Source organism: Puma concolor, chromosome B2 (genome assembly GCF_028749965.1).
Source record: "Puma concolor isolate L17-30 chromosome B2, mPumCon1.1.hap2, whole genome shotgun sequence".
Classification (NCBI taxonomy): domain Eukaryota; kingdom Metazoa; phylum Chordata; class Mammalia; order Carnivora; family Felidae; genus Puma; species Puma concolor.
The window spans coordinates 69,535,031-69,559,652 of record NC_141671.1 but is presented as its reverse complement, the minus strand read 5'-3'; the positions used below and the strand labels follow the sequence as shown (position 1 = coordinate 69,559,652).

At 38.1% G+C, this 24,622-nt stretch overlaps 2 protein-coding genes across 10 annotated transcripts in view; both read right to left on the bottom strand.

The window, feature by feature from the left end:
• Positions 1–20,939, bottom strand: part of MYO6 (myosin VI) — a 146,629-nt gene extending 125,690 nt beyond the window's left edge. For 6 of the 9 annotated variants that reach the window (XM_086707267.1, XM_086707269.1, XM_086707270.1 and 3 more), the window contains exon 1: positions 20,693–20,938. The gene's annotated coding sequence lies outside the window, so the exon portion shown is untranslated. Of the gene's footprint in view, positions 1–20,692 lie in introns of all 9 variants that reach the window. The other 3 variants (XM_086707265.1, XM_086707266.1, XM_086707272.1) reach the window with 2 other exon arrangements.
• On the bottom strand, positions 12,031–15,722 carry LOC112862736 (SEM1 26S proteasome subunit). Its single transcript, XM_086708396.1, has 2 exons — positions 15,672–15,722; positions 12,031–15,286 (listed from the first exon to the last, which is right to left on the bottom strand). The coding sequence occupies exons 1-2, from the start codon at positions 15,720–15,722 to the stop codon at positions 15,020–15,022; spliced, it is 318 nt and encodes a 105-aa protein (XP_086564522.1). The 3' UTR covers positions 12,031–15,019.
• Positions 20,940–24,622: the final 3,683 nt, after the last annotated feature.

The window sequence follows — 24,622 nt, the reverse complement described above, 5'->3', positions numbered from 1 at the left end:
TTTTTGAAAAAATACACAGACATACATACAGGCATACAAAAAAAATACTAAACTATCATCTACCAAAATGCCAACAATAGTGATTATCTCCACATGGCAGAAATATGAAGAATGCTTACTCACCCATTTTGGTTACACAGATGTCCACAATGAATGAATGATAATTGTGTAGAAGGTTAAAATAGGATTGATTAATCCACAAGATATTCTATAAACTAGATTCAACAGAATTAACTTCTACTTCTAAATTTTGTAATGAGTAATGAGTACATCATTTTAATAATTTTCAATAAATCTTAAGTCTCCACCACAGAATGTGTTCTATTCTTCAACTCCTCCATGACACATACAACGTGTTAATAATTATTGTACAAAAAACTGCATTTTTACAACATTTTGATCACCAAGAGTTTTCTCAGTATTTGGCAAAAAGTTTTACTTACACAGATTTAATATAAAAAAAGAGAAACAACTGAGCTACACAATTGAGTCATCTGGATACCTTTGAAAAAGTACTGACATCTATGTCTCACCCTCCAAGATCTCAGATATAAGGGTTTAGGCTGTGGCCCAGACATCAGGATTCTGAAAACAGCCCAAGAATGTATTTCTTCACTTCCAACAGTAACAAATGGATATTAAATCACTTTCATGTTGATACAGCAACTATTTGGAAAGTCACCCCAAATTCTCATTTATATTGCAGAGAATAAGGGAAATACTTCATCTTGTCTTATTCAATTGGGGGAACTTTTTTTTAATTTTTTTTTAATGTTTATTTTCTTTTGAAGGAGAGACAGAGCATAAGCAAGGGAGGGGCAGAGAGAGAGGGAGACACATAATCTGAAATGGGCTCCAGGCTCTCAGCTGTCAGCACAAAGCTGGATGCAGGGCTCTAACTCACGGACTGCGAGATCATGACCTGAGTCAAAGTTGGATGCTTAACCAACTGAGCCACCCAGGCACCACAGGAAATTTTTAATATTCAGGTTATAACTTTAATTAGCTGATTTCTTCCCTTAAATTTTATTTACAGAGTAATACATTGAGCATCTGGTATCCAAAAACAAATACTGCAGCTTTGATGAGGAGTAAGTACAGATAAACATATCCTCAGTTAAAACATATATTCATTTCTTCCCTTTTTGTTCATTAATCAGTTTCTTGTAGATATATACACACTTGAGCAGAGTCCAATAAAAGGGCCCTTTGCAGAATTCTTTTACGAGGAAAACTTCTGTAAAAAACAACATCACTAACTTATGTGTATGTGCCTCATAGTTTATGCTTTTATATATTTCTTGGGCAAAGCCATCTACACTATCCTTGTTAACAAGTCAAAGATTCTATAATCATGTTATTATCCATCAAGGTTCATCTAAATTGTCAATATGATATCAAAAAAAAAAACACCTCAGGAAAGACAAATCAATTAAAAGACATCTAACTTCCAGTTAGACAAATAATAGTCATTGGAAAATGTCTATAACACTAAAGGCATGGTGGAGGGAGGGGGAGTGCTGGTTTAGAAGTTCAAATACTGGGGCGCCTGGGTGGCGCAGTCGGTTGAGCGTCCGACTTCAGCCAGGTCAGGATCTCGCGGTCCCTGAGTTCGAGCCCCGCATCAGGCTCTGGGGTGATGGCTCAGAGCCTGGAGCCTGTTTCCGATTCTGTGTCTCCCTCTCTCTCTGCCCCTCCCCCGTTCATGCTCTGTCTCTCTCTGTCCCAAAAATAAAAATAAACGTTGAAAAAAAAAAAATTTTTTTAAAAGAAGTTCAAATACTAAATAGAGAATAACAGATACTTAACTCTATACTAATAAACAATATGAGAAAATTATCTTAGACATGTTTTCAAATAAGTATCTCTTTATGGACTCTATGGCAATCTCTCTATGGCATCACTTTTTTTTTTTTTATTAAAGTGTAGTAGATATGCAATATTATATTAGTTTCAGATATACCACACAGTCATTCAACATTTATATATATATGTGTGTGTATATATATATATATATATATATATATATTATCAAGTCATCACAATAAATCTAGCTACCATCTGTCACCATACATATTACATATTATTAACTACATTTCCTATGCTGTACATTGTATCCCCATATCTACCTTATTTTTGAATGTTTGGCAGGGTTTTTTGTTTTTATTTTATTTTTTTAATGTTTATTTATTTTTGAGAGACAAAGAGAGACAGAGTATGAGCGGGGGAGGAGCAGAGAGAAAGGGAGACACAGAATCCAAAGCACGCTCCAGGCTCTGAGCTGTCAGCACAATCTGACGAGCAGCTTGAACTCACGAATTGCGAGATCATGACCAGAGCCGAAGTCAGACACTCACTCAACCAAGCCACCCAGGTGCCCCACAAGTTTTTGTTTTTAACAAAACAAAAACATTTAACAGTGTTACGTTAGTTTAAGGTGTAATTCAACAATTCTATGTATTACTCAATGCTCATCAAGATAAATGTAATCTTAATCCCCCTCACCTATTTCACCCTTCCCCCACCTACCTCGCCTCTGGTAACCATCTGTTTGGTCTATTTTATAACTGGAAGTCTACACTCCCTCTTGTAAAATAAAGAAAAATTCTTGTATTAAATTCATACAAAATAAACCAGATTAAAAATAGGTAACCTTAAAAATCCTAACAGTAAAATGTTTTGAAAGGCAACAACATGATTTCTGTAGTAAATTCATTAAAAAATAACTATATAATACTACTAATAACTATTATAGCTTCCAATTTATATCAGTATGTTTTTTTTTATTTCACTAATTTTTTTGTATGTTCTATTTAGAATTTAAAACCTTCAGTGTCTCACTTAAAGACAGTCATACAACACTCAAGAATGAATTGAAGATGACTCAATAAAACTACTACAGCAGGCCACTGGGTAGCTCAGTCAGTTAAGCGTCTGACTTTGGCTCAGGTCATGATCTCAAGGTTCGTGAGTTCAAGAGGCAAGTCAGGCTCTGTGCTAACAGCTCAAGAGTCTAGAGCCTGCTTCGGATTCTGTGACTCCCTCTCTCTCTACCCATCTCTCTCTCTCCTTTCTCTTTCAAAAAATAAATAAAAGATGCCTGTGGCTCAGTTGGTTATGTGTCCAACTTGGACTCAGGTCATTATCTCATGGTTCCTAAATTCAAGCCCCACATCGGGCTTTGCACTTACAGTTCAGAGCAAACTGCACTGACGGGTTCAGATTCTCTGTCTCCCTCCCTCTCTGCTCCTCCACTGTATGCACTCTCTCTCTCTTTCTCAAAAATAAATAAATAAACATTTTTTTAAAGGAAAAAAAAAAATTTTAAAAAACCCCTACTACAGCAAAAACAAAGGACAAGGATAGTCCAAACTGAAACGGCTCCTGTGGGAAGGGATATGAGAGCTTTTTATCTTTTATTTTAAATCATTCTGGGGAGCCTGGGTGGCTCAGTCAGTTAAGCAATGGACTTCAGCTCAGGTCATGATCTCACAGCTCGGGGTGGTTCAAGCCCCACATCAGGCTCTGTGCTGACAACTCAGAGCCTGGAGCCTGCTTCAGATTCTGTGTCTCCCTCTCCCTCTCTCTCTCAAAAATAAACATTAAAAAAATTTTTTTAAATAAATCATTCTGATGCCATTAGTGATATATAGAAGCAAAAGAGCAAAACTGGAAGAGAAGACAGGTGACCCTAGAATCTAATCCAACATATTTATACATATATTCAAAACATTTTTGCACTCTTTTAATATGTACTGAAACTTCCAAAAATACAGTATCTCATAAATTGAAAAACACTGTCTTTATATAGAACCCTACCAAAAGGTGTTCATCATTCTAGGAAAAAATATTACAGAGCAATGCTGATCATGGTATTTGAGTCACCCAGTTAACATATGTGTATGTTAGTCTGATCTGCAGCAGCTGCATTCTTGACTATTCTACACATGGGTATTAGCATCGCACTACTTTATCCTACAGTACAGGAGAAGCTAAGTCTTCACATACTGAAATACATGTATTAATATATAAATCTATATTTAAATTTACATAGTCATAATATACATATTATAACCTATTATTATGTACATAACTTAATATTACTTTCATGTTATGTCACTATGTTCATTTTTTATTTTACATATGTATATACATATATAATACATGTGTATATATATTCACACACACACATATATATCTAATTTCATTTCAGTGTGGTAAATGAGGTATCACAAATCAATTGTTTTGAAAAGGGGGCACCAAGTCTGACAGAATAGAGAATTTCTAGTATAACAGTAAAAGAGAATGGGACTGAGGCAGAAAACTGACATTTTAAAGGAAGAATGAGGAACAAAGAGGGAGAAATAGAAAGGTAGAAAGTATCTTGGGAGAGAGAACTATGCCGAAGGAGAAAGAAGTCTCTATAAGAGCTCCACCAAATGGCTCAGAAGAGGCTGATAACAACTGAAAATAAACCAGAAGATTTGAAAATGGGAATGTCACTGGTAATCTCTGAACAGTTTCAGTATAGTAGTTGAGACAAATGATACTGCAGTGAGAAAACGAGTAAACAGAGGAAAAACAGAAAGAGCTAATAAGAGCATTCTCTTTCAAGAAGTTAGGATAAGGGAATGAGAAATAAGACAAAAGAACAAGGAGCGTGGCAGGATCAAAAGGAGGAAGGGTTTTTGTTTGTTTCTGGGTTTTGTTAAGCTAGAAAAGACTTCTGAGAGGTTCATTCAAATTTACTAGATATCAAGGCCTGACTTTATTATATATGCCTAAATACAAGTTTTAAGAAATAATACTCTTTTACAAACTGAAATGTTTATAGATGATATTATATGATATCTGGGATTTGATTCAAAATAATCTGGAGGGGGAAGTAATTGTTATAGATCAAGAAAAGGTAAAATAAAATTAGCCCTAAATTGCTAACTGTTGAATCTGGGTGATGGGTACACGGTGGTTCTTGGCTCTTCTTTTCTTAATATGCTTAAAACTTTCCATGATGATTTTTTTTTTAAGAAAATTCTCTCTAAAATATGCTCAATTATTTTTCATTTTTATATATAACTATGTGCTATTCCATTAAATGTCAAACAGATGATACTGATTTTTATCACAGCATATTTTAAGGTTTTTCTTAGGAATGAGTAACATTAACTGTTGATTTATCTCAATTTCTCAATTTTCCATGTGACCACAGCAATTTCATATTCAACTAGATGGAAAAAAGAGGTGAAAAATAGATGAAAGCTGATTCTAAGGCTCTGGGTCACAGAGTTCACAAATCTATCCCCTAAAGGAATTCTATTTGACAGTATCCATATTATACCATTTTTAAAAATGCTTATTTTCTAATCACAGCTTTATATGAAATGTGTTTGAAATTGCCTCTAAATTTATAAATTTTACAATACTGATAGAAAAAATGAATTCTGAACTAAGAGCCATAGGAATTACCTTTTCAGTGCTGCCTCTAATTTAACTGTATAACCTCATCAAGTCTCTTAACCTCTCTAAACCTATTTCCTCAATTTTTTTTTTAAATGTTTATTCATTTTTGAGAGAGAGACAGAGCGTGAGTGGGGGGGAGGAGCAGAGAGACAGGGAGACAGAATATGATGCAGGCTCCAGGCTCTGAGCCGTCAGCACAGGAGCCACCCAGGAGCCCCAGTTTCCTCAACTTCTTAATGAGGAATTGGAATTAAATTAACTCCGGAGTAATGTCTATTTCTAACTTTCTAGACTTCTACATGTCTGCTCTACAGGAAACCTGAACACCTCCACAACCCAAGCAGACAATTATCTAGACCAGCATTTCTCCAAGTCAATGGACCCCTGAAGATCCCGGAGACTGTTACAGAGTCAACAAGGTCAAAACTATTTTCATAATAATACTAAGAGACTTGTCTTTTTCAATGTAGTTACATTTACCCCAATTATGCAGAACCAATGATAAGTAAAACTACTACCACTTTAGCCAGAACCAGGACAGTGATCACTGCCCCCCCAGTAAAAGAATGCTGGTTTCACTTAGGTATACCTGTAAGCAATAAAATTTATTAATTTTAGTACATCTTGATCCTAAATACATCTTTTTAGCATTCTATATGATGAAATAGGAATTGCACATAAAGTATTTCTGCTGTAAGACAAAATATGATGGCTGCCTCAAGAAAAATTATTTGTCCAAACGTCTGAGTTGTAATCTTCAGGAATTGGTTTTTTGGGTTTTTTTTTTTTTTTTTTTTTTATGGAATACCATTGTTACTGGTAAGACTGACTAACCTTGGTTATTCAAACTTGGGTTTTTGGCAAATTTGGGGTTTTGTTTGTTTTTGTTTGCTTATTTTTGTGTTTTCTGTGGGTTTGTTATTGTTGTTTTAAGTTTATTTATTTTGAGAGAGAGAGAGGGAGAGAAAGAATCCCAAGCAGGCTTTGAACTGTCAGCACAGAGCCTGATGCAGACCTCAATACCATGAACCATGAGATCATGACCTGAACCAAAATCAAGAGTCGGATGTTTAACTGACTGAGTCACCCAGGCGCCCTGGGTTTTGTTTGTTTTTTGAGTAAAGCCTGTCATTTCAGGGAAAGAGACTTACAATATCTGTTGACAATATTAAAATTCAAGTGAAAAGCAGAATCTTGGAAAACTTGTATCTACCACCTTGAACATAATAGCTTATGCTGTTCAAGTTTAAATAGTTAAACAATTTTTCTGATAAAATCAAAATATAATTTTTTTGATATTACAAGATATTACAAGATCTACATAATTCAGCAAGACAGTGTGTTTCAAATGACCAATACATCAGGTTATAAAATCATGCATGGGTAAAAGATTCATTCATTCAGAGTGCAAAATACACCAACAGATTGTAATATAACAGAGTGCAAAAGTTCACTAGTAGGGTTTAAGATTCCACTTTGAAACTTTAAGAAATTACCACCTGCTTAGTTTGGATGAAGGATCAAAGAATATACACAATTATCTAAAAAGGTTATGTTACTACTTCCTTTCCCAAGGATATATTTGGGTGAGGCCAGATTTTCTTCATAAACAGTTCAACCAAAAACAACATAATGCAGCAAAAACTGAATCCAGTTATCATCTATTAAATTAGACATTATAGAGATTTATAAAAAATATAAAATAGTGCCACCTTTTTCACAAATTTTTGTTTTGGAAAACAGTTATATTTCTTTTTAACTTTTTAAAGTAATCTCTACAACCAACATGGCGCTTAAACCCACAACCCCAAGATCAAGAGTAGGATGCTCTATCGACTGAGCCAGCCAGGTACCCTGCAAATAGTTCTTTTTCATAAAATGTCATTTTCTGTTAACATGTATTTATTAAATATTATTTTTAAATGGGTTAAATAATTTAATTTCTAAATTTTAATTTCTAACACAGTAAATAATGACAGCTATAACCAAACAGATAACAAAATCTTTACAGAGTCCTCAATAATTATGAATCTTTAAAGAGTCCTAAAACCTGAGATCCACTATTCTACATAAAACTTTACCAAATCTTTTGCTAGGCTGCTCACATTCGCTACTGAGAGTAGGGGAGGATGAAAGAAGACACATATATATTATATAACCTTTGGTAAGTATTATAATAGAGGTATAATTCCAAAAAGTAAATTTGGGAAAACAGTTTTGAAAGATTTAATTCAAACAGGTCATGAAAGACAGGTAAAACTGACTAAAGGTCAATCCATTCCAGACAAAGGTCTGTTTGAACAAGAGTAGAAAGGAGGGAGAATAAGGACATGTCTAGGAAATAGGCTAATGGGGCTAGAGACTGGCACAGTGGCAGAAGTTTGACAAATGCTGCAGTAAGCCAAGAGATTAGGCCACGGACGGCTTCAATCCCACAATAAAAAGTTTGGACTCTAAAATGTATTAACAAAGGGCTAACTGGGACTCTTATTCAGCAAGAGACTATTACAATCAAATTTCTACTTTGAAATACAACCGTAATGGATATGCACATGACAGACTGTACATTGAGGAAAAGGACCAAATTCAGGGAGACATGTATGGAAGAAAAAGTAATGAAGCTTGCATTCAGTCAGAGGGAGTAGAAAGTGAAGGATGGCCTTCTAGAAGCAAAACAGGGTTTGGCAAGTGAACAACTATGATAAGAGGGAAAGGGTGAGTTAAAGTGCTGAACTTCAGGGGTGCCTGGGTGCTCAGTTGGTTAAGTCCGGGTAAGTGATCATGATCTCATGGTTTGTGAGTTAGAACCCTGCATCAGGCTCTGTGCCTGAGACTCACAGCTCAGAGTCTGGAGTCTGCTTCGGTTTCTGTTGTCTCCCTCTCACTCTGCCCCTCCCCTGCTCGTGCTCTGTCTGTCTCTCTCCCTCAAACATTAACATTTAAAAAAAAAATTTTTAAAGACCTAAACTGGAATAACAAGGTAATAGGACTGTCATAAGGGAAACAGAAGATCCAAGTTTCTCAGGGGAGGTGGATTTGATGGGAAGTATGAAAATTTGAGGTGTCTTGTATAGCATCAGTTCAGAAATGCTAGTCAAAATGATACAGAAAGAGATTCGGGGAAAATTTGCCCTAAAAATAAGAATTGAGACCACGGGATTAATATAATTATCAAAAATAAGAACGGGGTGTCTGTGTGGCGCAGTCAGTTGAGCGTCCGACTTCAGTTCAGGTCGTGATCTCACGGTTCGTGGGTCTGGGCCCCGCATCGGGCTCTGTGCTGACAGCTCAGAGCCGGGAGCCTGCTTTGGGTTCTGTGTCTCCCTCTCTCTCTGTTCCTCCCCCACTCGCTCACACTCTGTCTCTCTCTCTCAAAAATAAAGATTATAAAAAATAATAATTAAAAAAAAAGAACAGAGTGAGTAGAGTTTAATATGGGACTCCCATTTGGGAGTTTATTGGACACAAACAGTAAAGGCACAGGCAGAGAAAATTAAGCAGTAAAAACAAAATAGGAAAAGTCAGAGTCTTCACAGAGGGCATGACCACAGAAGCTAAGAGAAAAAAATTCAAGGAGGATTAGTTGGTCAATAGCTGAAGAAGTTGGAAAAGAATAATGACCAAAATGAGGCCACTGGATCTATTAATTACTAGGTTACAGAGTAGTCTCTGTTGAGTGTTTAGGGACAGAACACAGATTACAATGAATCTGGGTTCATGGCCTCATTAGCATGGTATTAGGTACAGGAAATAAATATTTTATCCAGAGCTACATGAAAGTATGTTTTCCAAACAACAGTTTGTCTGCTTTTCAACTACAATAATTTTTTAAAAAAACTATCTCTCTAAATTTAACTGTTATTTTCAGACCATTTACTTCAGGCCACACAAAACACTGATTTTAGCATTAAAGCAGAATACTATCATTTACCTAATAAATTTTATGACACACAAAGAATTTACAAAAAAAAAAAGAATTTACTATTACATTATATACTGAACCTCAATCTACTGCTTAAAAGAATATTATTCTTAGTAGATAAGCCTACCAAAGGACATTTTAGTACAAATCCAAGAAACAGCATTTATTTAAGAAAAATCTCTATTACCCAATCCCTTTTTATTGGTAATATCAAACACAATATGAGACCAAATTTAATTTAAGCATATTTATATGAAATGTGTATTTAGCCAGACCTATGTTTATACAACAATAATATGCGAAATATCCACATATATTAGTACAATCTAAAAAACAATCATTTGTTGAAAAAAGGATTCTTCCCCTTACAAAAGAAATCACTAATGGAATACTTTACATAAATAAGAAACTTTCCCAGGATAATATGAAATTACAGTTCAATTCTTTATTTAACTTACACAAAGCTTTACAGGAATACATTTGTTTAAAGCAAATTCATGAAGTATGTAATCAAAATGGGCAGTGAAAGGATTTAAAAACTGTAAAGGTGGAGGGCACCTGGGTGGCTCAATCAGTTAAACAGCCAACTCTTGGTATCAGCTCAGGTCATCATCCCAGGGTGCTGGATGGAGCCCACATCAAGCTCCACACTGAGTATGGAGTCAGCTTGGGATATTCTCTTTCTCTCTTTCTCTTTCTCTCTCTCTTTCTCTCCCCCCCCCCCCCCCTTCCCCTGTATGGCTCTCCCTGGCTCGTGCTCTCTCTCTCTCTTAAAAAAAAAAAAAAAAAAAAAAAAGGCAAACTTATCAGTAGAATGTTACCTATGAGATGCAAAATTCTGACTGACATATTTTTTTCTGGGCTCTAAAACATCTATAGTGAAATCTGTCATATGCTCAAACCCAGGCAATTCCCATCTTCCTTGCCCTCCCCACCTTCTCAATTTGCCATGGAACACCCAGTGACTAGTTCTACACTAAGCACTCATCTGTTTTCTCCATCATCTCGATGGCCAACACAAGATATAGTTTTGTTTGAAACCTCAAGCAAAAGGATTAAAAGATACATAAAATCATCTACTCTCATCTTCAAGCCAATAATGATGGACAGGAAGAGCAGAGACCTAATACATTCCTCCTCAAAACACATACACATGAATACACTTTGTTCTTCCTCAAAATACCAAAAGGATAACAAACAGCAAATCATGCCCACAAACCAAAACACAGTTGTTTCATCTAATTTTAGAAAAAAATAACAAGGAACTGGAGAAAAGTTCTCTCTGGAATAACTCAATCCTCAAATCAAGGAAATTCAAAGAGCACAACATGGAAAAACCAACAGCCTCAATTCTCCCCTTTGGGATACTAATTCTATCAGCCCAAATCAAAATAAACACTATGTTTTTAGAAGATCCCAAAAAAGTCTGAAATTTCTCTTTTTCAAAAAAGACAAAAAAAAAAGCCCACTCACAGAGAAGATACCTAAATGTACCATTTCAAGCACAGGTACTCTATGATTTACTCCAAACCTGTTTTATTTCTTTGTACCATATGCTTTTAAGACAAGCTTATAAACATATTTGTTTCTAAAAAAAAAAAAAAGACCCAATTATATAATTACACCCGGAAGTATCCTTTATTTAAAGTCTCATAGCCAGGTGTTTCTTATTTGATTAATTTGCTCAGTCCTAGACTATACGGTTAGTTGTTCCTTTTCTGGAGGCTGTGAACAAGACCCAGTCTAACTGTACTTGAAACAAGTAGTCTCAAGTAATGTGCAGATGTCTCACAAGATTTGTTTAATCTGAGTAAAATCTTGTACTTCTTTTCCCTGAAACCTTCAAAAGTAGAAAGAAAATATAAATATAATCTAATTGTTTTTGGTGGGCAGTACTGCTCATATACTAGGGACCTTCATACCATCTCTTTAAGAAGAGAAACCCGTTTTAGTAATCCTCATGAATTTGTCCAAAATAAAAGACATGGATTTAAACTTGTACCCAGAATTCAGGTTAACTAGGTAAAACTAGCATTAACAAAAGACAGTTGAGTAACCCCAAACTGCAACAGATGTATACAGAAATTTAAAGTGTCTTTAAAAGGACTTGGGGAGGAAGGACAATTATTTCACAACAGCCTTACTTCTTTGAACTGTTACTACATTATGCATGTGTTCTGGTCTTTTTGCTATCAAGAGTTCAGGTGAACAGGAGGTAAAAGTTCCATAAGGCAAAGCCCTCTTCTTGACAAAAAAAAAAAATTTTTTTTAATTTCTTTTAACTTAGTCATTAAAAGATTTTTTTCAGGGGCATGTGGGTGGCTCAGTCAGTTAACCATCTGACTCTTGATTTTAGCTCAGGTCATGATCTCATGAGTTCATGAGTCCATGAGCCCTGCGCTGACAGAGACTGCTTGGGATTCTCTCTCTCCCTCTCTTTCTACCCCTCCGCCACTCATGCATACTTTCCCAAAATAAATAAAAATTTTTTAAAGTAATTTTCTATGAAAAACATTTACTCTACCAAACCAAGACCACCTAATTTCAGAAACCTCATTAAAGCACAACAATATATTAATAAAAGGATTTTATGCCAATGGACCTAGGTTATGTTTCTCATTGGGTTATATGGATCATCAAAAGTTCCTAAGGGGAGCCTGGCTGGCTCAGTCGATACAGCATGCGACTCTTGATCTCTGGATGGTGAGTTCAAGCCTTATGGTGGGCATAGATATTACTTTAAAATAAAAATAAACCCTCCTAAAATAACTGTCCAATTAAATGAGAAAGTGAATGAACTATTTTCTAAGCATGTATAAGACAGGTAGTCTCAAGTATTTTTGAGATGTATCACAACTCTCAAAGTTATTTAAATTGTACCAAGGAAATGCTACAAATTCCCAAAGGTTCTAATCAATGCCTTATTTATTCTCCACTTGCTGCAACAAACCCACAATCCCTCCTTTGCTCTGTTCCAGCCCTGGGAGGATGAGCCTACAGAGATCACCACCTAGGCTCCCCAGCTGGGTTCAAGCAATGCAAGCCAATGAACAAGACCCAAAAGAGGGAGGAGAGGTCAGGAACTTCCCCTCCCTCCCTCCCTGCCAGTCAGGCCTGCCTTAAAAGCCACAGTTCCCTGGGGCCCTCCTCCACAATTCCTGCTCTCAACTCTCAGCTCTGGTAATCTCTGGAGAATTAAGGGCTTCTCACCATTGGTATCCCCTGAGTGCTTCTTTCAAGCACCCCCACCCCACCCCACCAACCCCCCTCCACTTCTTGTTTGTTCTCTAACCTCGGTAATCTGTTCTTTTGTACCATCAAGGATAAAATCTCTTTCCTGCTAGGAGCTTGCCTGATGCAGTTAACAATACCAAGTCTGGTTAGTCCAAAATAGCACATTATCTAAAGAAATCCAATTTTAAAAGTTTAACAAGGTCTTAAGATATAACAAGGTCTTAATACAAATAAGTACTACTTATTTGTAATATTGTTATTTCTATAATTGTTTAAAATTAAATATAATCAGCTCACTTCCAAATGAAACTGGGTAAAAGCTGAAAAACTCATTGCAATTAAATTTAGGTGTGAAATTCAACACTGCACTGTCCTCCCAAGATAAATGCCTATAGGCCGCAAATAAGCTTAACAGGGAAAAAAAAAAATCGATGAAGGGATTCTGGTAACTGATATTTCACTTCCTTATACCATACACTGTCTGGTTAATCCAAACAATTTTTTTGTTGTTATTGTTAAAGCCCTCCCTAAGCACAAGATGAAGAAAAGTTTTAAACCAGTGGTTCTCAAATTTTGGTGTACAAGTAAATTCAACGAAGAAATATGTCAAAATGCTAAGCCCAGGTTCCACCCACACCTTCCTGACAAGTGTTTCTACCAGTTCCCAGGTAATTCTGATGCACACCTAAATTTCAGAACTTCTTAAAACTGGCCAACTTCAAGATTCCACCCAAATCTCCAATACATTTTTTTTCTCTTTGACTGAATATTTCACATTAAATATTGTCAAACAGGGGCGCCTGGGTGGTTCAGTCAGTTAAGCATCTGACTTGGGCTCAGGTGATGATCTTGCAGTTCATGGGTTCGAGCCCCGCGTTGGGCTCTGTGCTGACAGCCTGGAGCCTGGAGCCTGCTTCAGATGCTGTGTCTCCGTCTCTCTCTACCCCACCCCTGCTCACTCTCTGTCTCTCAAAAATGAATAAACGTTAAAAAAAAAAAATTGCCAAACAAAAAAATTTTTAAAGCACAGTCACAATAATAATGCACACTAATTATATACAACTGTGAGATATGTTTCACATGTATTATTATCTAATTTGGTTCTCACAAGAACCACACCAGGTAGGTAATATTGCCCCCATTTTACAGATAAGAAAACTGAAACCCAGAGAAACTAAGTAATCTGGCCAAAGCAATGACCGGTAAAACCAGGATCACCTCTGGTCTGCCAGTCCCTCTTACCTATACACTGGACAAGCTAGTACTTGTACCTAAATGCAACTCTGGAGCCTCAGGACTGTCACAAAAAGGATTAAGCCTAAAGGCCAAGCAGTTAGACAAGCAATAATCCTCCCTGTCCACTCCCTCCCCACAACAAGCTCTCCTGACTCCCCATCCCTCCTCACTCACCAAGGCCTTCCACTTACATGGTATGCTATCACAAATCTGTGGTAGAACATCACAAATCTGTGTATATATCAGCACTCTTTCTACTCTTACCTACTGCATGCTAAGTATCTCCAAACTCCATTTCCACCAAGTACTGACTGTGAGCCTGAGTAAATTTAACATCTCTGTGCCTCAGTTTCCCAGTCTATAAATTATGGGTCATAATACCAAGCGCACTAAAGTAACATAGTGATTAGCTGAGACAATGTACATAAAGTACTTGCTTGACATAGTATCTCTCTAACACATAGCAACAGCAACAACTCAATAAACAATAGCTGCTAGTCCAACATATCAATCGTAGGTCCCATTTATTTTCTCCCAGCTTTGTTTCCTGAGACTGAGATAAAAAATGGAACATATGCTTACTTATCAGGAGTAGACGGGTAACAGTGTTATAACTCAGTGTTACAATGCCAGGCATAAAATATTTCAGAGTAAATGAGTCTTTGAGTAGCCATCAGATTGTACTACTTGACAACTATTTCCCAACTTTAGGGTCAGGCCCGTTGATTACACACTAGTATGAAGAGTCTATAATTAACTTAATTCAAAACAACGATAAAATGTCACTCAGCACAGGGACTTGGTGTTAATTTATCACTGTATCACCAACACTTAGAACAGTGCCTGGCTCATTGCAGACACTCAAATATCTGTTAAGTGAACGAAGGCATAAAGGTACCAATGCAGACACACCTTAGCTCATTAGTGAATCTTTACAAAAAACAAGCATAATTATCAAACCAGTATCAATGTGGCAAGTAATAAAAGTTATTTTCAAAATTCCCCCAGAATATTTTTCTCCTTTTTTTTTTAAGATGTGATACAAACACACACAAAAATCCAAGCAGGTAATGAAATAAACATATTTTTGTAAGTGTTCCATCCTGGGTTCTGTGTCCTAGAATTAGTAGACGGTTCAAGTTTAGGTTGCTTCAACACTTCTGGATGCTATAAGGTCTCCATCTTATAACCATGTTTGTCTAGTTCAGGTTGTAACTGATTGGAGAAGTCATCCTCTACACTGTCATCATCCCAATTATCCTCCGAGACATGTGCATCTGGATCTTCGTCTTCACCTAAACCAGCCCACTCTTCCGCAGGGAACTCCTTGAACTCCTCATCCTCCTCCAAGAGACCCAAGCCTACAAGCTGCTTTTTCTCTGACACTGTGACCCTCCCCACGAAAAATCTCTCAGGCCCGGAAGAAAGTTGGAACTCTCACACTTCCTCACCAAAGCCACCCAAGCTGCTGCTGCATCTGAAGCTGGCCTTACCATAGAACTCTCCTTCCTTTCTTAAAACAGATGTGTGGGGGCGCCTGGGTGGCGCAGTCGGTTGAGCGTCCGACTTCAGCCAGGTCACGATCTCGCGGTCCGTGAGTTCGAGCCCCGCGTCGGGCTCTGGGCTGATGGCTCAGAGCCTGGAGCCTGTTTCCGATTCTGTGTCTCCCTCTCTCTCTGCCCCTCCCCCGTTCATGCTCTGTCTCTCTCTGTCCCAAAAATAAATAATAAAAACAAGCAAAATCCAAAAAAAAAAAAAAAAAAAAAAAACAGATGTGTGTCCTTTAAAAACTCTCCAACTAGAAAAGTTAATTACTAACCTCAGCTCCATGTGCTTGCTTCGGCAGCACATATACTAACCTCAGCTCCATTAATCTACTAAAAATGTTAAAGTAGTTCCATAATAATGCATCATGTTCATCTCCTGCTTTATATGAAGAAAAAAAAAAAACAAATCTAGTAACCATTTAACAATTATCACTTTAGTGATGCTGACTTCTCAGAATTTCTGGAACCATTCAAACTGAAGCCACAAAATGAAGTCACCGCTAAGAGGTTGACACCAACTAACACCTAAGAGATAAGAGAACTGTGATCTACTATGGGAATACACAGACAGAAGTTCCATTCTCAGCTATTCTTCTAGGCAGCCACCTATGTATCCTTCAACAAGTGCTTAATTTTTTTGTCCCCACTTTCTCATCTGCAGAGTAGGAGTAAGTTTATCATATCTACTTCAACAAGTAGTTTTAAGGACCAAATGTACACAAAATGATTTCCAAAACAATAAAGTGCCATACAAATGTAAGTTGTTAAATTTGATATAAACTTCAACAGATTTTAAATGGATGTTTCTATTTATCTTTCTTTTTATGTCTCTGCCACTCTTTGTATTTGCTAGACCCAAAGATCTGCCAGTACGCAGAAGAACCAGTTTCTGCCTAGCCAGGTTTCAAATATACTAGGCCCTCAGTAAATATTTGTTGAAAAAGATGTTCATCCAGGGGTGCCTGGGTGGCTCAGTTGGTTAGACATCTGACTTTGGCTTAGGTCATGAACTCACGGGTTTGTAAGTTCAGGCCCCGCATTGGGCTCTGTGCTGACAGTTCAGAGCCTGGAGCCTGCTTTGGATTCTGTGTCTCCCTCTCTGTGTGTTCCTCCCCCACTCACACTCCATCTCTCTCTCTCAAAAATAAATAAAGATTAAAAAAAAAAAAAGATATTCATTCACATATAAGAGAAATTTTAAAATTCTGCTATATGCAATACCATACCTTGTAAAGGTTAAGTAGCAGGTTACTTTCAAATAAAATAACAAGTGACGTAACTTATATAAAAGATGCCTGTGGTTTTCTCAAAAGCACCGCCTTCCTTTGTGCACATTACTCAGCCTAGATATAAATATTCACCTATGTGAATATCACCCAAAGAATGTACTTCAATATTGTGGTTTCACTGGAGTCATGCTTTCTGCATTGAAAAGGACTTTCCTTCTCTTTAACACTAGCAAGATTTCTGAAGATCCCAGATTTTTTCTTCCAGTTTTACATTCTATGCTTCAGCATTTACAGGGAGAACTTTTGGTGGACTAGTGGTCACTTCTCAAACTACCAGGTCATTCTTACACTAAATAAGAAAAAAAGTTTAGGGGCGCCTGGGTGGCTCAGTTGGTTGAGCATCCGACTTTGACTCAGGTCATCATCTTGCGGTTCGGGAGTTTGAGCCCCGCATCGGGCTCTGTGCTCACAGCTCAGAGCCTGGAGCCTGCTTCAGATTCTGTGTCCCCCTCTCTCTCCGCCCTACCCCTGCTTGTGCTCTGTCTCTCTCTGTCTTTCAAAAATGAATGAAACTTTTTTTTTAAGTTTATTTTTGAAAACCAAACATGCAAAAATATTCCAACACTTATATTTTAATATTATTAATAATGAATAGTCCACTAAATTTGTCAAATAAAAGCATAACTGTTTTAAATGGTAAACTTCCTGGGTCCTCTGAATATTATATAATGCCTCAAAAATCGAATTTAAGCTTATTTAATGTTAGTTCTTGATTATCTACACACACACACACACACACACACACACACACGCACACACGGAGATGTGTTACAGATCATCCATTAATAATTTATATTAAGCCCTTGGATGATGGTTTTGTATTTACTGTTGAATATCAGTATCCTTGACATGCAAAATTCCTAATAGTTCAAACCAAATAATGAAATATCTGTAAATACAGTCACTCAACTCAGCTGTCCTACCATTTTTCTTCTTTCTCATTTACCCAAATACAACTACATTCTTCTGTTGAAAGGACTCCTACTTTGCTACAAAAGATGGACTTTGCGTGCTCATTTTTGTCCTTTATATCTGTTATAGTTTAAAGGACATTCCTGAAATAAACACAGGCCATAAAAAAATCGTCCTAATAGTACAGGTGACAATTTAATAATAATTTGAAAACAAGCCCCCAACACCAGGATTACACAGTTAATATCTGAAAGATAGCTACTGTATTTATGGGCAATGATCTTTCTCATTTGAAGAAAATATAAAGTTTTATCCTAAACAGGAACACTATACTATTCATTTTATAGACAATGAAAACCAGTGTTATTAATTCTAATTCCTATGAACCCATCAAAATAAAAAGTGCACAGTAGGTATAATATTCTAGAATTTACATCAGAAATGATAAAGTGGGGTGCATGGGTGGCTCCACTGGTTGAGTGACTCTTGATTTCGGCTCAGGTCATAATCCCACGATCATGGGATCGAGCTGCATGTCAGGCTCCACACTGGGCCTGTTTAAGATTCTCTCTCTCTCTCCCTCTGCCCCTCTTCTCCCACTCACTCACATACTCTCTCTTTAAAAAAAAAAAAAAAAGGAAATGATAAAGCAACACATTACTGTTCAAAGTTGTCAACTTAAAAATGACAAAACAGAATTCAACATTAGTTCCAGAACCACATTCATGACCTATCTCATTGGCACTCCTGTGTGCTTTCTTCAAGTTACATTCTTTAACACAATACCAGTTCTGCAGGTTTATCTGAATGGTCTACGAAATGAACTGAGATCAAGGCAACCAGGTCTGATGGAAAGGACAGGGGCTTCATGGTCAGAAGACTTAGGTGTGAATGAAGACTTTGTTCCTCTGAAGCTGTAAGACCTTGCACAAATATTTAATCCTCTAAGCTTAAATTTCCTCATGTGTAAGAGGACAAGACCACCAACCTTGAAAATTATTTTGTAAATCAAATCCCTCGGTTTGTGTTCTGATTATGGCAGATGCTTAATAAATGGGTGACTATCTTATACAACTAAACGGCCAGTTCACAAATTATTATAAAGTGCCTCATTAAGGGGATCACAAACTGTATGAGATTTATTAAAGCTGTAATATCTTTTTCAGATGAAAATGTTTTAATATACAGAAATGAAATATTCAGAGGTTAGAAATCTTTTTAAAACTGACATTTTACATACCAAAGTAAAGCTTCAATGATCAACGGTGAAAATTGGTTAATTTTTTTTTTTATGTTTGTGGTACTTAGACTTATTCAAACCTCACATGCTCAAAAATCTTAAAACTCTATGAAAAAGGAACAGTACTTTAGAATCCAGAGACAGCCCAGTTATCTAAACAATGGGCTACATGATACACCACAGTCTCCAGGCAAAGTCACAACAGGATGAGAAAAGAGCCTTCAGCCACTCTCAGATTTCCTGCCCACTGTTATTTTAAAACTCGATCATATAAACATAAACAGAGGGAAAAAAATCCACTTCAAATGAGCCCCATGGGTTATGATTTGTGATCTGTTTTTAATACCCTGCATTAATTTACATTAAATACTGCTATAGTTCATTACATTTTTCTTGCTCACATTTCTGGGCACTAATGAATAATATATGTATATTATAGTTTTATACAGTATATATTTAGAGTTTTTAATCATGATCATCTTTTCTTAAAGTCATTCATCATTTCTGTTACTCCCTTTTTAAAACTTAGTTTTGGAAAACAAAAATGTAACTCAAACTGGGAGAACAATAAATAGTATGTCACACAGAACATACAAACACAATGGGCAAATCTGCTTAAGACCAAAATGACTTCTGTTTACCACTGTGCATCTAATTCTGCACAACTTAAAATACTCCAAATGAGCTGGATATTTAAAAGTCAATGAGTTATTTTGAACGGTTGCATTGTTTCAAGCTCTGGCTACAGCCCAATTTGTAACGTTTCTAAAATTAATGATAAAAAACACCAATGTAATTTTTTCACTAAACAATTTCCAATTGTAAAACCACAGCCCAAGATACCCATGAAGTTTAGTTAATTTGTACAGATATGCCGTTTTGCTGCCAACCTTTGTACCGTGACCATTACCAGCCCAAGTTCAAGATTCACATTTGACGGTGTGAACAGTGTCAACTGAATCTTAAGAATTTTTAAAACTCTCAAACCCTGACTATATTTAGATACATTGGATCTACACCACCAGAGCGTAACACCAAATGAAATTTTTATTTAGCATGTACAGCAATCTGTGAAGTTGAAATAGTGTTCCTAGTTGTTCACTAATATCTGTAGATTAGGATACAAGCATTCCTCCACCGCAACTTTATACCAGAAAAAGTGTCACTTGTTTTCTTAAATTGTATAGAAACAGTATTTCTGACACGGGTGTTCTAGTAACAACCCTACCGAATTATTTCCTACTTAAAATCCCAGATTTTGAGCATTTTAATGGTTTTAAGGGGCTTTTGAACATTAACAAATATAAAAAAACTCTTGCTCAGTAGTACGCATAAATTAACATACTCAAAATACTGGACAACTTAAAAACTAAAACCACAGCTTTAGACAGTCCCAACCTGGTCTCCTACCTGGTTAAAGTATTAATTTAATATTGGCTGGCACCTGATCCTCGTATCTCGGAACAAACGGCTCCATTCCTACACTGGATTTTAAGCTTGTTGACTTAAAAGAAAATTATCACGGAGTGTCCAAGTCAGAATGGGACACCTGAGTGCCCTGCTTCTACCTGGGAGCTAGAGAAGATACACAAAGGTATCTTGGTGACGATAAACCCATGAAAGGAGACTCTCATTGTCCTGTGGAAATGAGAACCAGCCCTGGCACTACTGTGAGTCGCCGCCGCCGCCGCCGCCCGGGCCCACCCATCACCTGCTTCACCCACAAGCGTCCTCGGGAGGTGAAACCAGCCGTCGTTCCCCGGGCTGCCCGAGGAGGCCCCGAAGCAGGGCCCGCCAGGGGAAGCGAGGCCCTGACGCTGACGCCCCGAAGCAGGGGCTCAGGGTCACTCACCGGTGCGGACGCGAAGGCAGGTGCGCGGCGGCGAGGCTACCTGTGGCCGGTGAGGTGAAGGGCGGGGTGGGAGGTGATGAAGTTGAGCGAAAAGGCCGACGACGTGAACGAGCTCAGAGTCGCGGTGGCGGCGACAGGGCGGCGGCGGCGACCGGGCTCCGGCTCGCTTCCTGCTCGGACAGATCCCGGGTCCGTCTCCGCCCGCCGGCCGGCGCCCCGCCGAGTCCCCGGCCCCAGCGCGCGCACGTCACGGCTACGGAGCGCCCGAGGGGGCGGGGGCGCTGCGGGCCGGGGCGGGCCGACCGGGCGCGCGAGCGCACGAACGCGCGCTCCGAGAGGGGGCGCTGGGCGCCCGCGGCCGCCCCGCCCCTCCGCTCGCCCCCCGAGGGCAGCGCAAAGCCTCCAGGGCTGAGGTGGGCGTCCTAGGGCGCCGGAAGGGGCTGCGGCGGACCAAGCTTTCTATCCCGGTTCGTCCCGCTGCGACCCCGCCTTCTTCGCCGCGGGGGCAAAGCAAGTTCTCTCCGGTCGGGATGCGGTGACCGCGCACTCTGGCAACAGCAAGAATCAGTTCACGGAGAAAGTTGTTCAGGGCTGGGGGCTAGGACGCCGCGTTTCGCTAAAGGGAAGGCGGGAACAACACAACGTTGTTGCGAAGGGAAGATCACTGCTGCAAACTAGGCTCCAGTCTGAGTTGCTTGGGCTGGGCTGCGCTACGGAAGGAGCAACCTTGCTGTTCTCCTTTGGGTAGCAGAGGGTCTGAGATGGAAATTTTGCGTTTCTCCGGCCCCCGCCACTGCCGTCACATGTATTTATTAGAACACGATATTCTTTGTCGTTTAAATTATACTGTTTTTATAAGTAACATACTTGTGAATCACATTTGAATATTAAATATGAAGTTCCTATGCAAAACGGAATTGTGAAAACATACACCGTCTTCACAACGAAAGAAGCTTAAGAAAATGAAATAGTAATTGACTGTAATGCTAAATATCTCCAATGAAAAAAGAGTACTTACATATGAGAATTACATTTTTTTCCTCAACGTTTCTGTGTAGCAACTAGGAAAAAGGAAATCGACACGATTTTGATAAGAGACAAGTTTCAAATACTAAATTTTTCTACAGTTCTTTTGGTGGAAAAACTAAATTAGGATGAGATATTTTAGCATACGACTAAAACAAAATATTAGGAATAAAATAGGGAAGTAAGAAAGAGGAAGAGAAACCAAGAAAGGAAATAATTTACAGCAACCTCAGAAATTCAATTCCAGATTGCCAAGAAGTAGGTCTTAAGTATATAAAACTAGATTTCAAAACAATTGGAGAAAAGAGAGAAAAACAAGAACAAGAAGGAGAGAGTAATTTCAGTTCACTGCTTTGACTTCATTTTGGATTTAAGATTATAAGGCTTTGGCACACCAATAGAAGCTGATACAGTTTATTGTGAGTAATGACTTGTGTTTTTTTTTTCTCTCTCTCTCTCTCTCCTTTTTCCCCACTTCCAATCCATCACGGAGTCCCTTTGCCTCAAGCTCCATATCTCTCAAATGTATCCAGTTCTTCCTTGTAGCTACTACCATTATCTCCTTTCAGGTCACCATCATTTCAAATCTTGCATATTGCTTTAGCCACCTAACCATTTAACCATGCTGTGATCCTGTCCCCATCTAACCCAGTCTCTACAATGCCACCAGGTTTCTATTTTATAAAAGTCTATGTACTCCTCTTTCTAAACTCCTATAGTCACACTCTACTACCCTTAGTATAAATCCACATTACTTAAGATGTCTTCTGTGATCCTTATGTTTTTGTTTAGCTAGCACAGTGGGGATTTTTCTTGCCTTTTCTCTTAATTGAATTTTAATGCCTCTTCATTGTTCCTCAGTTCATCACTATCCTAGACCCCATAAAGCTGTCCTAAACCAGGCTTCTTCACACGGTTACCTGCTTGTCTTTTGAACCGCTTGCATTTTGGACCACTGTCTTAGCCCTGCTTACCTGTCCAATCTCCTTTCTGCCCACTGCCTTTCTCCATTTCTTGTACTTTACATTCAAGCCATTTTGAAGTGATAGTGTGCTCAGAAAAGACAGTTACACTACTTATGACATTGGAGTGTTGCCAGGATAAACCCAATGAATTATTTAGAACAAAAAGTATTTGTCCCCTCTAACTTTTTCTGGGGTGCCTGGCTGACTCAGTCAGAAGAACATGCAGCTCCTGATCTCAGGGTCATGAGTTCAAGCCCCACATTGGGTCTAGAGATTATTTAAATAAAGAAGAAGACGTTTTCCCTAACCCCCTTATCCAAAGCTTCAGTGCAATTTGGTGGTCATTTTCATCTCAGAACGCATTGCACATATCTCTTCCAACACTTATTTTACTAGTGATACTTTGCTTATAAGTATCCCCAACTGAACTGTAAACTCTTTGGGGGAAGAGTAGGCAGACAAGCTCCTTGTTTGCCTTTGAGTCCATAGTGTCAAGTAGGTTGGTGTTCACATGGTTCTTACCCATTAAACAGTGCCTATGATGGTGATGATGATGATGATGATGATGATGATGATATGATTGAATAAATGGGACAGACAGCAAGAGAGTTGAAAGTTCTAGGAAACTGCATTTACTGTCTTTAGAATGGTGGATATAAGTGTGTCATATTTGCTACCCAAACTAATCTTAACAATTTATTTCATATTTGTAAGCTTTTCAACTTTGCTCTCACCCATTGAATATTTATAAGACTCTTTCCTGAGTCTCCTTGTGCTACTACTCCAGGGATTCCTGAACTGAGATCCATAGATCCCCCATCAAAGATGGGGGCTTCAAGAACCTCTATGAAACCATTTGCAAAATTTTGTGGTTTTTTTCATTTTTTTTAATGTTTATTATTTTTGAAGGAGAGAAAGAGAGAACAGGGGAGGGGAGGAGAGGGGCAGAGAGAGAGGGAAACACAGAATCCGAAGCAGGCTCCAGGCTCCGAGCTCTCAGCACAGAGCCTGACATGGGGCTCGAACTCACGAACAGTGAGATCATGACCTGAGCCAAAGTCGGATGCTTAACCGACTGAGCCACCCAGGTGCCTATGTTTTTTTGTTGTTGTTATTTGGGGTTTTTTTTCATTTTTATAGGAATCAATATCATACGTATTTAAAGGGTCTCTATACCCTCTGATTAATATCCACTTTATCAGCTTCAGCTACATCTGTGTTGCCAATTCCTAAATTAAGTCAGGCCAGACACCCCACACAGACTCCTTCTCTTTCCCCTCTCCCCTCCCAACTGCTTCAAGAGATTCCCCTGCCAGTACACCATATTATAATTACGATTTTAACAGCCACTGGTCTCAAATGTGGTTACTAAGTCACTCAGTACTCCTTCCCTTTCTTACTCCTAGTTTTGGAGTCACTGAAATTCGGTTCATTCTATGTCATGATAATTTTATTTCTAAGTTGATATCTTTCTCTCCATCTTGCTTTGGAACAGGCCATCCTCTTCTTTTATCTGAACTCTTGATATTGCCTCTGCTCATTCTAGTCCATTCCCTCATCACTCTTAGTTACCCCTCCTCTTGAATCGGATTATGTCGTCTCCTCTACCAAAATCTGATGACTTTCCGATCAGTTAAAACTCATTTATATGATACATAGAACCCTTCACAATCCTGAACTTACCCTAGTCATAGGAATTCAAGCATGCCAGACCCTTTCATAATGCTCCTGTCATCAAAACTCAGTCTGTTATTTCCTCTGTCCTGACTCTGGCAGAATTTGTATTTCTTTTCTCTATTTTCCAGAGCACCCACTTCATACCTATATTGTAGCACTTATTAAGTGGTATTATCATTATGTTTTTATATTTGTTTCCCTCTAACAAGTCTCCAAAATACTGAGCTTTTTAATTAGAAATTTCGCCCTACTATTTTTTTTA